The 15093-nt window shown below is 52.2% G+C and overlaps 1 protein-coding gene across 4 annotated transcripts in view; it reads left to right on the forward strand.

Annotated features, from left to right (window-relative positions):
* Positions 1 to 15093, forward strand: part of ABCG1 (ATP binding cassette subfamily G member 1) — a 78456-nt gene that overhangs the window by 38986 nt on the left and 24377 nt on the right. For 3 of the 4 annotated variants that reach the window (XM_010383190.2, XM_010383191.2, XM_030914833.1), the window contains 3 exons: positions 6993 to 7110; positions 9275 to 9407; positions 12893 to 12943. In XM_010383190.2, coding sequence (XP_010381492.1) covers positions 6993 to 7110; positions 9275 to 9407; positions 12893 to 12943 — 302 coding nt within the window. Of the gene's footprint in view, positions 1 to 6992; positions 7111 to 8523; positions 8984 to 9274; positions 9408 to 12892; positions 12944 to 15093 lie in introns of those variants that run through there. The other variant, XM_030914832.1, reaches the window with a different exon arrangement.

The raw sequence follows: 15093 nt of genomic DNA on the forward strand, positions 1-15093 counted from the left end.
AAGGGGTCTGTCCTCTCAGAAGGGAGGTGTAGGAAGAGACAACAAGGCCATGGTGTTGCCTGAGACGGGATGTTGCTCGAGGTTCACTTGCGCCAAGAGCCCTTCCTGTCTTGTGAGCTCCACGAGCATTTCCTTCCAGTAACCACTGTGCAGGCTCCATTCCAGGCTCATGGAGTGTGATAATCAAGAAGCTGGTCTTGCTCACATCCTCATGGAGCTGACATTCTCAGGGTCTCGAGGGCAGTGACAGAGCCGGAAGCAGAAGAAGACGTGCGTCATACGGCGGCTGTGGGATCCCCGGCTCTCTGGGGTGCCTGGTTTGGGGTTGGTGGGCTGGCTTTTAGGAGGAGCGGCTTCATTCCAACGTTGTCTCCTTATACTCATGATCACTGGAATTCGGGACGTGTGCACAGGCTGTCTCTGAATCTCTAATGTGCTAAAAGTGGCTCATTCTGAGGGAGGGGATAACTCAGGAAACTCTTTAGTATTCACTTAATTTTAAACATTACTGAATGCTTCATCTGCATGGTTTTTAAACATCTGTTCATCCATCCATCCGTCTGTCCGTCCGTCCATCCATCCATTCATCCATCCTTCCATCCTTCTATCCTTCCATCTGTCAATCCAGCTATCCATTCATTCATCTATTCATCCATCTGTCTGTCCATCTATCCATCCATTCATCCATCCATCCACCCACCCACCCACCCACCCACTCATCTGCCCATCCATCCATCCATCCATCCATCCATCCATCCATCCATCCAACTGTTCATCCATTCATCCATTCATCCATCCATTCAGCGACACTTGAGTATCTGCACTGGGCCAGGGCTGAATGTTTAGAGATGGAAAGGTGAGGTTCCTACTTCTCAGAGGATGCTGGCAAAGGAAAGGTGAAGGGTGAGAGAGAGAAGGTGGGGAGAAAGAGAGAGAGAGGGAGAGACAGAGAGGAGAGAGAGGGAGACAGAGGAGAGAGGGAAGGAGGTGGGAGACAGAAGGCCACATGGGGGAAGGGGAAGGACCGAGAGAGGTGGGATAGAGGAGCGCTCTTTGGGGTGCTGGTTGGTGTGCTCTGGGGAGCTCTCTCAGGGTCTTGACTGGGGGCATGTGCACAGGGAGGGTTGGGTCTCGGGAAGCCTTGACAACACCAGGAACTCCATCTCTGGCCTTGAGGCCACTAGCTCTCGTGATTTTTGCCTGAGGTGGCAGACAGTAGGTGGGAGGGTGCCATGCTCCCCGGCCAGCCTGGGCTCACACCCCTCTCCTTGAGTACAGTCAGGTCTGAGCGGGCTCCTCAGAGCCACATTCTTCTGGAGTCACTGTGTGAGGAACTTTGGGGGCCCACCTCTTGAGCCCTTTGGCTGAGCTCCTTGGGACCAGAGTCAGCTTGTTGGCACTCGCTCGTGCTGGCCCCCCATCCCCACATGGAACAGCTTCATACCATCTTTCCAAGTGTGCACAGGAATTCTTAGGAGCTGCAGCCATGCTCGGGCAGGGTTGCACCCCTGATAACACAGTCCAGAGTGCTCAGGCCCTCACGGCCCTCATTCCGGCACCCACAGCTCCGTTTCCTCCTGGAGGCTGCATCCAGTGCCACAGCCCCGGGTGGCGCTTTCTCTCTAGCATTGTGCTCTGCCGTGGGTTGAACTGTGTCCCCAAAATAGATATGTTGAAGTTCTAACCCCTGCTCCCTAAGAATGTGGCCTTACTTGAAACAGAGTCACTGCAGATGGCATTAGTTAAGATGAGGTCATGCTGAAGTAGGGTGGATCCCTGATCCCATATGACAGCTGTCCGGATAAGAAGATGGGAATTTGGATGCAGAGTCACAGACACACAGGGGAGAGGCCCATGTGCAGACAGAGGAGAGATCAAAGGGAGGCAGCCACAAATCAAGGAACACCTGGAGCACCAGCAGCTGGTAGAGGCAGGGGAGGTCCTCCCCTAGCACCTGCAGCGGGAGCACAGCCCTGAGGACACTTCCAGTGAGGACTTCCAGCCTCCAGGGCTGTGAGAGGATGAGCCCTGGAAAGGGGTCAGCTCTAATATACTGCAGGGTGGCCTGACCACTGTTGACTTCTTAGGCTTTCCAGATGTGCACCTGTGGTCCACTACACCAGACTGTGAGCTGGCTCAGGACCGCAAGCTGGGATGGCCTGGAGACATTTTTCTCCACCTCTACAGTCAGTGGCGTCCTGCCAGCCCTGGCCACCCCCTTAGCGAGGCAGCCCCCTAGTGCACTGCCATAGCTTGCCCCTCATGGCTTGAGAGATTCATCTTCAGGCCTCCCCTTCCTGGATAGCGTTCTTCTCTCTTCAGCCTGGGTAAGTGGGCTTGCTCTTGGTTTTGCTTTGACAGTGGCCTTGTGAATTGCAATATGAGCCCGGGCGCGGTGGCTCATGTCTGTAATCCCAGCACTTTGGGAGGCTGAGGCAGGCGGATCATAAGGTCAGGAGATCGAGACCATCCTGGCTAACACAGTGAAACCCTGTCTCTACTAAAAATACAAAAAATTAGCCTGGCATGGTGGTGGACACCTGTAGTCCCAGCTACTTGGAAGGCTGAGGCAGGAGAATCACTTGAACCCAGGAGGTGGAGTTTGCAGTGTGCCGAGATCACGCCACTACATTCCAGCCTGGGTGACAGAGTGAGAGTCTGTCTCAAAAAAACTAAAAAATAAATAAATAGTAAATAAAATAAAATAAAAGAATTGCAATATGAAATTCAGCCAAGGTGAGTCTGATTAGGAGGGTCTGGGATCACGGGGCTTCCACTGCTCCTTTTATAGTGAGTAGCTCCGAAGGACCAGCATGCTCTGTCCCCGTCTCTCCCAAGTATGCATCCTCTTAGTGAACAAACCGTAAAAGGGGCAGAGATAGACTCCATGGGTTGTCTTTGGAATATCCCAAGGGATTTGCTCCTCTCTGATGATGTAGGTCTGCGGCTCCAAGGACAGTCCATCACCACCTTATCTGGAGCATTCTTCTGTCATCCTCCCATCTCTGTCCTCGGGCGATGACCACAGCCCCGGGCACTGCTAATTGTGCCCCTTGCTAAGCTCCCACATTTTATGTTAAGGAGCAAGGATTTTCACAGGCTCATAGAGCATTTGCTTCCTTTCTAGGGTAATTAAGACACTAGAAACCATCTTGTCCAGTTCCCTGTTTTTAAAGACGTTGATGTTAGGGTCCCAAGAAGAAACGTAGACTGCCAGTGTCACTTAAGGAATTAATTCCTGAGCAGGTGTCTGGCGCCTGGGGCCCTGCTCAGACCCCATTCTCTCCTCTGGTTCTCGATGGCCCTCGCCTCCCATTTCTTTCCATTTCCCAGAGAAGTCTGGTTGAACTTATGGCTTGTTTTTGCCTTAATTGACTATGAATTTATGTCCCTTAAAAAAGAGATTAAGCTGCATCACTTCTTCTTAGCGTGCAGTGCTCAGAGACAATCCAGCAATTGATAAAGACTTTAGGGTTAGTCCAGGGATGCGGGGGAAACAGGTACTGACTGGAATAAATGGGGAGCGGAGCCCTCCTCCCACCCAGGCTCACAGAGGCCAGCCCTGCCCTGCCTAGCGCTCTCATGGGTTCTGGTCTGCAGTTTTTATCTGAGTTCCATTTAGTTTCTGATCTGAGGCTCTGGTCTGGCCTGGGTTCTGTCTGGGTTCTGTCTAGGTCTAATCTGGGTTCTCTCTAGACCTGGTCTGGGTTCTATCTGGGTGTGGTCTGGGTTCTGTCTGGGTCTCATCTGGGTTTTGTCTGGGTCTTGTCTGGGTTCTGTCTGGGTCTGATCTGAGTTCTGTCTGGGTCTGGTCTGGGTTCTGTCTGGGTCTGATCTGAGTTCTGTCTGGGTCTGGTCTAGGTTCTGTCTGGGTCTGGTCTAGGTTCTGTCTGGGTCTGGTCTGAGTTCTGTCTGGGTCTGGTCTGGGTTCTGTCTGGGTCTGGTCTGGGTTCTGTCTGGGTCTGGTCTGGGTTCTGTCTGAGTCTGGTCTGGGTTCTCTCTGGTCTGGTCTGGGTTCTATCTGGTCTGGTCTGGGTTCTGTCTGGGTCTGGTCTGGGTTCTGTCTGAGTCTGGTCTGGGTTCTATCTGGTCTAGTCTGGGTCCTATCTGGTCTGATCTGGGTTCTCTGTGAGTCTGGTCTGGGTTCTCTCTGGATTCTCTTTGGGTCTGATTTGAGTTCTTTCTGAGTCTGGTCTGGGTTCTAAGTTCTGGTCTGGCTGTTCTGGTCTGCGGCTCTGGTCTGGTCTGGGTTGTGTCTAAACTCTGGTCTGGGCTAGCATCTGGCTGTTTCAAACACTGAACCTGGGCATCCTGCACGGGGCTGATGGGCCTTCAGTGGGCCTGGCTCTGGCAGTCTCCACACTTGTCATCCTGGGCGTTTATCCCAGCCAGAAAAACAGTGGAAGACTGCGTGCGCTGTGAACCAGAGCCCACATGGACAGGGAGGCAGGCGCATGTCCATTATGCCAAGAAGTGGGCTGAGCAGAGCTCAGGGTGGGTAAGTAGGGCAGGCGGGGCAGGATGGTCCCATCTTCACTTTATATTTCTATAAGAGGAACCAAATGCAGGGCTCTGCGGGGAGGGTGATTTCCTTACATAAATAGAGAGGGGTGTGTGTGTGTGTGTGTGCATGCATGCGTGTGTGCATGCGTGTGTGTGCTGGATACTCAGGAAACCCGACTATGACAGGAAGCCTCTGACTGGTGTTTCCTGGGCCCCTCAGCTCGGGACTCTCTTTTAGACCTGCACAGGGTCGCTGTTGCACCCGGGCTGTCCCACAGCAGGGCAGACTAATGTTGACTGGACTTTGCTTCCAGAGCCACTTTTAAGATTCTCCAATCCCAAAGGCATGACTTTTTTAAAAAAAGAAAGAAAGAAAAACAGGTTTCTAATATTAGAGAAGTACAGCCCTGAGTTGGGCCTTGTGTCCACTGCTGGACCCCATGAGGACCAGGTGGAGAGGATGCCTGCAGCCCCAGTTGTGTGCACTCTCTGTTCGCTGTATATTCTTGCAATTCCAGTCTGGTGGTTCTCAATAGCATGACCAGCCTGAGACCACCTGTCCTGCTTTTCCCATGAGAGGGCCGAATGCTCCCGCCTCCACACCCTGTCCTGTTCCTGGGGTCCTGGGGGTCATCGCAGCCTGTGTGTGCTTCCTCCAGCCAGGGTGACCATCCGGTACCCCAGCCCTGAGGGTCAGCCCCAGGCACTGTCACAGGTGAGAGCTCAGAGGCTATGCCCAGCAGGAGACGTGGGCCCTGCCAGCCCTGGACGGAGGGAGAGAGGCTTCTCAGAGCCTGAGGCATGAGCCCTCAGCTGTGTCATGGGCATGGTCAGATGATGGCTGCTGGTGAGCTCAGTGACCGGGCGTCTTCAGGCAGCTCGTAACTTTGAGAGGACACAGCCTAAGGGAGGTTTGGTGGGGAGCAGCCTCACTTCCACCCTGAATAGACAAGAGGCAGTAATTAGCAGGTACCCAGCATATAGTGCTTTCTCAGTGATATCACGTGAGTCCCCAGGGGCCTGGGTACTCCGTGGTGCAGGGAGCTTGCTCCCGTGGAGGAAGGGTCTCTGTGGTCCCCAGCTCTTCCGTCTGCCTGTCCACCGAGTGGTACCCGTAGCTCAGCATAAGGGCTGTTCTCGGGGTTCCTGGTCCTCCTCCAGCCCTGCTCATCTGTTTAGGCCTCAAGTGCTGTGTGTTTGTAAGCATTGTTATTCATGGTCCTGCTGTACAAGCTGGTTCACCTGCAGTTCTGAGCTGCTCTCCGGCCCCTGCCCTTTCTTCCTGTGCCCCTACCCCCGCTGGGATGACTCTCCTGGCCCTCCCTGGGGCGACAACCGCCCTCTCTGTCATGAGTGGCAGTCCCAAGCTTCCTGACTGGCTTCCGCAGCTCTCTGACTCCCCTAAACAAGGCCTCAGGGACTCCACATCCAAATTAAGGCGGTACCTGGTGACAGGTTGGCATTTTCCAGTGTCCTGTCTACGAAAGACAGGAAGACAGCAGGAAGCAAACTCCCCTGGGCCAGACTCATGGAAACATACAGGCGTGGGTGCCCAGCTGGGGACCGGGAGAAAGTCGAAAACCCGGGATTGGGCCAAGGACCCCACGGGTCCCTGTCTCATTAGGTCCCCTGAAATGTGTGGGAGCTGAAGTTGCATTCACATGATTCTTGATCATTTAACGGTGGATTCTGATCTGGTACTACACTGAGAAGTGCCCCTGGATTGGGAGTCATTATCTATGCCTCCAGTTGCTTTTGTTTGATTATTTACAGCACTTTTAAACAGTCTAGCTGAAAAAAATTAATGTGGCTTTGCTTGGGATGTATAGCATTTCCCCTTTTATAAAGCTCTGAGGTGGAGACCTGGCAGAAATTTCAAAGCACTTTGGTGTGGCTGCAAAATGACAAACTTTCTTAATTATTAATCAAGAGATTAATAATATATTGATTTAATTATATGTTGATTATTTCTAAATAAATCGTATATACATAATTTATACTTACATAAATATATAAAACATAAATAATTTGTACATGCAGTAAGTGAATTATTAATTAATACAGACACATGCATAGCATATCGGGGTAGGAGCAAGCTGGTAGTGCTACAGCCCAGAGCTGGGTTCTGCCCACACTGGCCGAGGGCCTGGGCAAGTCACCTGGGCCCACTGGACATCACTTCCTCACTCTGAGACAGGAACGGTGGATTACTTATAGACTAGACAATGAGTGGGAAAGTGCTTTGTAAGCTCTAAAGCATTACATGTGTGCTGGTTATCATCATTATTATAACCCGTGAAATGCAATTGAAGACGTAGACCAGGGAATTCAAAAGACACGAAGTTCATGTTCTTCCCTGGAATGCAGCCTTTTCTACCATGCATGTCAAAGGTTGCCTTCAGCCTCAGTCGTGTGTACTTGAACATCTGCATATTGCATTAGAGATAAAACAAAATGAAACGAACATGAATATGATCTGGTTTTTGCAGGATACAAGACCCTTCTGAAAGGAATTTCCGGAAAGTTCAATAGTGGTGAGCTGGTGGCCATTATGGGTCCTTCCGGGGCCGGGAAGTCCACGCTGATGAACATCCTGGCTGGATACAGGTGAGCAGCCCTGCCCTGGTGTCAGGCCAGCAATGGGGATAGTGGAGCTCCTTCCGTCAGCCCCATCACCTGGAGCAGGCTGTGGTCTACAGCAGTAACTTCTTAACGTTCTGTACACACAGGCTCCAGCAGAGCACAAGGTGGGTTTCGGATCAGAAAGCTCTGGAATCTGTGAAGGAAACTGGGTCCAAGGGAGAGAGTGACCTTGAGGGGTTGCACTCGCCAGGGGCCACGTGATGGGTGGAGACCCACACTCAGAGAGGGGTCCCTGGGCACAGTGGCCACAGCAGCACCCTGGATGAGCTCAGCCCAGCCAAAGGGACGGGAAGAGGTAGGAAGGTCAAGGTCAGGGAGAGGGGTGGCCAGAAAACTTGGAGAGAACAGGAGTGAATGCAAGTTGAAGAGAGACAAGGCATTTTCGGAAGAGGATGAGAACTGTTTGGCTGAGGCTTGTAGTGGTCTTAGTTGTTTAGAAGTTTGAGCTGGGTGTGGTGGCTCGCACCTATAATCACAGCACTTTGGGAGGCCGAAGTGAGTGGATCACCTGAGGTCAGGAGTTCAAGACCAGCCTGGCCAACATGATGAAACCCCATCTCTACTAAAAATACAGAAAAAGTAGCTGGGCATGGTAGCAGGTGCCAGCTATTTAGGAGGCTGAGGTAGGAGAATCGCTTGAACCCAGGAGGCAGAAGGTTGCAGTGAGCCGTGATCGTGCCACTGCCCTCCAGCCTGGGTGACAAGAGCGAGACTCCATCTCAAAAACACACAAACAACAACAACAACAAAGAAGTTCGGCGACCGTTGTGTCCAATGTCATCCATTTGGGGATGATTAGAAAACTGAGATTAGAATCTTTAGAAGTGTTTAGAAAATGCTCTATTAAAGTTAGTTATTTTCGTGTCTGATTGGTTTTATTTACTAACTTTGGCAAATAGTAATAATAGTAACAATTTCATTTACTGAAAAAATGGCAAATATCACCCTTTTCCTTAGGGCTTCTGAATTACACCTTAATGCCAGAAATTGGGATTTGAAAAAATCTCACTTATGGCAAATTCCTGCCTGTGACAGTCACATCTAAAGGTTAAAGCTGAATTCTCAGAGTGATGCAGGGCCAGAGGGGAGTGGAGTATTCCCGCAGGCGCGGCGGTTTCTCAGTTCATCAATACACCCACAGCTCTTGGCAGCCTGTATGGGTGCTTGGCATCCCAGACCTGTGGAGGCCACTCAGGACAGGGCCTTCAGACCTGGGGATCCAGGGGAAGCCAGTTGACCCCAGCCTGTGCCCAGAGGAGAGAAGGGACCTGGCCACAGACCCACAGTCATAGTAACAAACTGAGTAAAGTTGGAAGCTAGACATGCTTTCATTAGTCTCCACAGATTTGCGTCTGTTTTATTCTCCATAACATCTAGGAAATAGGGCTGGAACGACTGGATCCTCAGAAGCATAGTGTGTAGACTGCCTGTGGCATGCACCGGCTCCCGAGCTGCACTGATGCTCCCAGAATGGCAGGTGGCAGAGGCGCACAGTAGGTCTGCAGTGAGCCGATGAACCAGCTAGTGAATGAGTGTGCCTGGTGAGGCACCGCCCGCCTCACATGAGCACCTGGGAGGTGCTCAGCTTGCTCAGCAGAGAAAATTCTCCCTGGTGAAGAAGGGCCATGCACTCGGCTGAACCAGTCCAGGCCCCTCTCTGCTCGTGCTCCTTCCCAGGCCTGAAGTCTGCAGAGGTCTGGCCTTTGGGCAGTTGGGTGCAGCCTGAGCTACACACAGAATTGTTCAGAAGCCAATGTTACAAACCCCCACAAATCCAGGGGCTGTACATCCCGACCTCACGGTTGCATAGAGGACCATCCCTGCGTATCTTTGTTTGGTAGGTCAAGACAGTGCTGCCGTTTACCCTAGTATAAACATGCCATCCCAGAGGCCTGTGTGCAGCTTTCTCTTCCCACCGGGTGCTTTCTCTGTGGAATTTCTTCCTCCTGATTGCTGCAGTGCTAGTGAGGTCCGGTCCCTTTCTGCCGCTCGGGGTCCCTGTGGCCAGTGGTTCAGCTGGGAAGATGCTGGGAGGCAAGCCCCCCTCTCTGGCTCCCCTCTCCTGCCCCGGGAGGTGGAGGAGGAGCAGGAGCCCAGCTGACGGCTTCTCCTGTCCTTGGCTCTGCAGGGAGACGGGCATGAAGGGGGCCGTCCTCATCAACGGCCTGCCCCGGGACCTGCGCTGCTTCCGGAAGGTGTCCTGCTACATCATGCAGGATGACATGCTGCTGCCACACCTCACTGTGCAGGAAGCCATGATGGTGAGCTCCGCCCCGCTCCGCCTCTGCCACCTGCCCCCAGTCCACACATTAGACACAGCACTGGCCAAGTGCCCAGGGGCGAGGGACCCACGGGTTCTGCCACACAGCCTGCATGGGATCAGCACCCTCCCTGTAGTGGAGTTCTAACACCAGACTTACTATTGGGACAGGTAGCGTCGTCCCAAAACCCCCCAAGACTGTGAGTTCAATGGACCTTGTTTGGCAGGGTTGGGGTCAAGTTTCTCAGAAGGTTATTAACCTGGCTGGCTTGGGTGATCTTATCCAGGGCAGCCACCATCCTATTTCCCCTGCAGGCCAGAGCTTGGGATTCTCCTTCCTGTCAGCCATCCTTGAGCTCTGTGTCTTTGGCCCAAGCACCCACATACCTGGTGCCTTGCTCAGGACCCCAAGGGTCTATTCCTCTGACTCACCTGCCTCCTAGGTGGGAAAATGAAACCAGCAATGGCCAAGCATCTCCTGGGTCCCAGGCCCCGAGCGCATAGCTCTACACACACCAGATAGGTCATCCCAAGAAAGTGGGTGGGAAATGGAGCTTCCCCCAATCAAGCCAGGAGCCCAGGGTCACAAGGCTGCTGATGGCCACACGTGGCCAGAGCTGTCTGCCTCCAAAGGCGCACCTTTAATTGCCAACTCGGCTTCCTTGCTGTGCACCTGCTTTACCCTCACAGCCTCAGTGTCCTCATCTGCAAGACCGTAAGGGGTTGGTGTAAATATTGAAAGGAAAAATACAGGGAAGGTGGAGTAGAATTATGGCATACAGTTGGTGCCTAATCAATTCAACTTGGTCACTGTTTCTTTTCACTGCTAGCAAGCCTCCCCATAGTGTCTTCACTTATGTCCTCTGTGGATAAGTCCAGTATCTGGGGAAGTTTAAAAATACCTTTCCCTCTTGGGGCCACAGAAGTGTCCAGGGGATATCCTCTGCCTGGGTTTCTGGAATAGCTGGTTGTGCTCCTTGGACAGACCATGACCCAGCCAAGTGCCGTGCCTCTGGGCTTCCAGGGCATTTTTTTTTTTTTTTTTTTTTTTTTTTTGAGACAGAGTCTCACTCAGTCACCCAGGCTGGAATGTAGTAGCATGATCTCGGCTCACTGCAACCTCCACCTCCCAGGTTCAAGTGATTCTTCTGCCTCAGGCCTCCCAAGTAGCTGGGACTACAGGCGTCCACCACCATGCCTGGCTAATTTTTGTATTTTTAGTAGAGATGGGGTTTCACTACGTTGGCCAGGCTGGTCTTGAACTCCTGACCTCGTGATCTGCCCACCTCGGCCTCCCAAAGTGCTGGGATTACAGGTGTGAGCCACCGCTCCCGGCGGGGGCCTTTTTTTTTTTAAGGGCCTAACTCATGGTGACTGATACTGCACGGACCTAATTATGAGCAGAGGCAGCCACAAGAATCCTCCCATTAAGAGGAGATTGAAAATCAGTGTGCAGCTCCGGTTGCCAATCATGGCTGGCTTTGTGTGGGGGACTGTTTATATTTCTGCTTCCTCCTTGTTCGCTGCAAAAAAAGAGTCCTCAGCCCTCATGTCTCTCCTGCTACCCTAGGAGGACATCCTCGGCTTGGTCTGCTCTGTGCTTTGGTCAGTAGATGGGGATTCGCCTTGGTTTTCCACTTGGAGAGACCCTGACTTGGGTTAGGCATTCCTGACTTGGGTTGGGCAAAGCTTTCTCCCCATGGTGTCTGAGAGTGGCAGCTGCCCAGCGTATCATGTAAAGGGCAATACCAAGGGGTTCTTAACTCAGCAAAGAGAAGCAGGTTACATTTGCAGACACATGATCTGCTCCCTAAGCTTCTTTGTGGGGAAACAGAAAGAGGAGAACCTGTGGGACTGTTCCCAATCACGTTCCCTGGTCCTGCGTGTTCTGTGGGTAAGCGGACGCCATTCCCCTGGGTCCAGCCTCCCTGGGTGGTGTGTGCCCCGTGGAGCCCTGACTGTTGATCTGGCTTCCAAATGGACGTTCAGGTGGGGCACAGAGGATCTCTGAGGAGTTGGCAAACAGCTGCAAAGCAGCCATGAAGTTGTTCTTGACCCTAATGTTCACTTTTCCATGTATGCCTTAAGTGCAAGCTCCATGCACACTCTACTGATTCCTGAGCAGCTCCTGCATCTTAGGTAGCCCGAGTTTGGCTTCTCAGTGAGTTCTTGAGTGAACCCCATGGCCACGTGCTCGAGACTCTTCGCTGGGACCCCAGCTGAATGGCTGTATTCTCCGCACATGCGACTAGGGACTCCCGCCGTCCTCTCCCAACCTCGCCACTGAACCTGCTGTGAAATGATCTATTTTCAGAATCAAATTCAGTTCGATTTTGATTCTGAGAATTTCTTGAGGCCCTGGAGAAATACTTTGAGGCTATGGTACGTGTTACCACTCAAGGTCCTGTCTCACACGGAGGAGACATTGGCCACCTGTTGTGGAGTCCCAATCCCACATCAGACACAGTTGTGCATTTTTATGCTTTTCACCCTCACCACCAGGCAGACTGAGAAATGGCAGACAGTGGCACATGGCAGGCAGCTGGCCCTGCCCAGGAGCGCGGGCCTGACCTGGTCCAACTCTGGGGCCTGAGACCTCTTTGCCACCCGCCGCCCCCTCTACCACCCTGCATCTCACCCTCTCCTCTGATCCTCACAGCAACTTTGCTAGCTAATGAGGTGGAGAGAGCTTCACCTCACTATTGTGCCTGTGAGGAAACGGAGGCTGCATGTTTGCCCGTGGCCACAGGAGGCAGAAGGGTGGAAGCAAGGCCAGTCCTGTGCGTGGCGATCTACTCTAGGTTTTCCCAAGCAGGGCCAGGAGCCCAGTGCTGTGTTAGCAAATGGGATCTCAAAAAACACAACAACAAAATGCGGCATCCTGGTGTGTCGCCCTCGTAAATTCCTGTGTTGTAAAGACTCTCCCTGTGGATAAGTTCAAGCCTCAGCAGTTTAACAGGTGGTTTGTGGAATTCCTAATTCGCAGCACTGGTTCTGCCCAGGCTGTTCACCAAGCCCCTGATGCCTGGGGCTTTCTTACCTCTGAATGGCCCACATCTGACTTCTCTCCTGGGTACAGCAGAGAATTCAACTGAGACAGCAGGAAGCATGCACATGAACTGCTCTCCTGCGATCCTACCATTATGAAAGCAGGGGGCATTGGAAGCCAAGAACTCCTGGGTTTTCCATGGTGATCAGCTAGTTGCACCATGGCTAGTTGCACTGTGGCTAGTGGCACCATGGCTAGCTGCACTGTGGCTAGCAGCACCGCGTCTAGCTGCACTGTGGCTAGCGGCATTGTGACTAGCTTCACTGTGGCTAGCTGCACTGGGGCTAGCTGCACTGTAGGTAACTGCACCGTGGCTGGTGGCACCATGGCTAGCTGCATCTTGGCTAGCTGCACCGTGGCCTGCAGTGCGCGCTTGAGGCTCACAATGCCGGTGGCCATCTGTTCTGCTTCTACACTGTTGTCCTTGTCCCCTGCAGGTGTCGGCACATCTGAAGCTTCAGGAGAAGGATGAAGGCAGAAGGGAGATGGTAAGTGGGTTGTTCGGGGCCCACAGTGGTCCAGAAAGTGCAAGAAGTGCATGTGGACGGTGCGCCTGCCGGGGCATTTTGGCACGGGCTTTTCTTTGTTGATTTGTTTTGCCTTCCATATGTGAGACAGGTGACATTTCAGGGAGTGCTATGGCCTGTGGCAGCCAGAGGCCAAAAGAGGCAGATCTGGTGCACACGTTCATGGCTTTGATTCTCAGATGCAGGAGTCAGAATGTAACGTGAGGAACAACAACCTTGGCTCTCATGGGGCCAGAAGATGCCAGCTTCAGGGTTAGACTAAGAGTGCTGCCCCTTTTAGTGTTTAATATGATCGATATTAGATTTTTTTATAAGACAGTAACAATGAAGAAGATGAAGTTAGTCATTCGTTTAAAAATAACCACCCTCCACCCACCTACACTTGCAAGAAGAAATTTAGTTCTTACGTGTTATTAACCGGCCTCTTAAAAAAGAAAATAAATATGTTTCCAGGATGGTGAAGACTTTCTAATCCCTTTAGCCAATTTTTTTTTTTTTTTTTTGGCTTCCTAAACCCAGGGAGCAGGGACAGGTGCAGGTGGGCAGAGCCAGGTGGAGCAGTAGAAAGCCACACAGAGGAAGAGGCAGCCTGGACTCTCACACCCTCCACAGGAAACCCACTGTCTTACTCTCTACTGTGGCCAGTGCTGGTGGGATTTTCAGCGTGAGATGGAATTTGGGGAAACCCCCCTTCTATAAGATTATCTTTCTCCCCTAACACCCTTAAAGGACCATAGTCTGGCAGCTGAGAGTGGGGTTTGCTGGGTTAGTGCCAATGGCTCTACATGGCCCTTTGTGTTGTGGTATAAAATGGAGTGATTGATGGGATAGAGTCAAACATGCTGAGAAACAGTCACAGCAATTCTATTTCAGGCATTTCCCCCTCTCCTGTCATCTGTAATAGCTAATATTAAGTAAATGTAAACCACTTTGCTATGGAAAAAAGAGCTGGATAACCTTAATGCTCCTCCTCCCCCAGCAACTGTGCCCTTCGAAACTCAGGATTCAGCCCATGTCATCAGGGCTGGGGGGTGAAATGCCCGGTGCAGGTAGAAGGAGCCCAGTGTCTGAGAGAAGGAAAACAATTCTTTGTTGCTACAGAAAACATTTTGTGTGGAATTCTTTTATTCTGCGATGGAGAAGAAAATGGATGAACAGAACCCAAAAGAGAGAAAATGTGGAAATTACATGTGTTCCTGGCCCTTCATGGGGGCAGAAGACCCAGCCTTGTGAGTTTATTTTCTAGGCTGAAAAGCGAGAGCCCTCTCTGGACAGTGTTTTCTAACCAGTGTAACATAGACACACACCCCACACACACACCACCTCCCACGCCCGAGTGTTACTTATACCAAGTTATGGAAGATGAGTGTTATGGCCTGTGTCCCCCCAAAAAGATGATATGTTAAAGCCTATGCCCCAGAAACCCAGAACTGGCTGTATTTGAAGATCAGGTCCTTACAGAGGTAATGAAGTTAAAACAGGGTCATATGGGTGGGCCTCAGTCCAGTCTGACTGTGTCCTTGTAAGAAGAGGAGAAGAGAACCCAGACACACACCGAGGGACGACTCCATGAGGACGCAGGGAGGAGGCGGCATCTGCCAGCCCAGGAGAGGGGCCTCAGGAACCAGCCCTGCTGCCCTCAATCTCAGACTTTGGCCTCCAGAATTGAGACAGGAATTTCTGTTGTGGAAGCCGCCCAGTGTGGGAGACTTTGTTATAGCAGCTCATGCTGACTGAGACGGCAGTGAGCGTAACAAATGAAAGCCTTAGTTCCAGGCACACAGAAGAACACGGAGAAAAGCAGGTGTCACAGTTGAGTCTTGGCGGTCTCCCATGGGAGATGAACCCAAATCAACAGAACGGGGCCCTGGGCTTGAGCCAGGGTGACCTCCACTCTCCCTGTCTGAGGTCAGCTTTGCCACCCCCCAGTCCTGGGCCCTCCTTCCCATCAGCTGCATGACAAGAGAGGCCAGCAAGAGTGTGCAGCACCCCACGAAGCAGAGGCTTTTCCATCCGGAGACTCAAGAAGCTGCTCCTCCCGAAGCCTGGAGGACGGCAGTGCCCCTGGGACCGCCTCTCGGGGCCCTCCTTCCCATCCCCCAGCCTCCTGG

Source organism: Rhinopithecus roxellana, chromosome 13, assembly GCF_007565055.1.
Source record: "Rhinopithecus roxellana isolate Shanxi Qingling chromosome 13, ASM756505v1, whole genome shotgun sequence".
NCBI lineage: Eukaryota > Metazoa > Chordata > Mammalia > Primates > Cercopithecidae > Rhinopithecus > Rhinopithecus roxellana.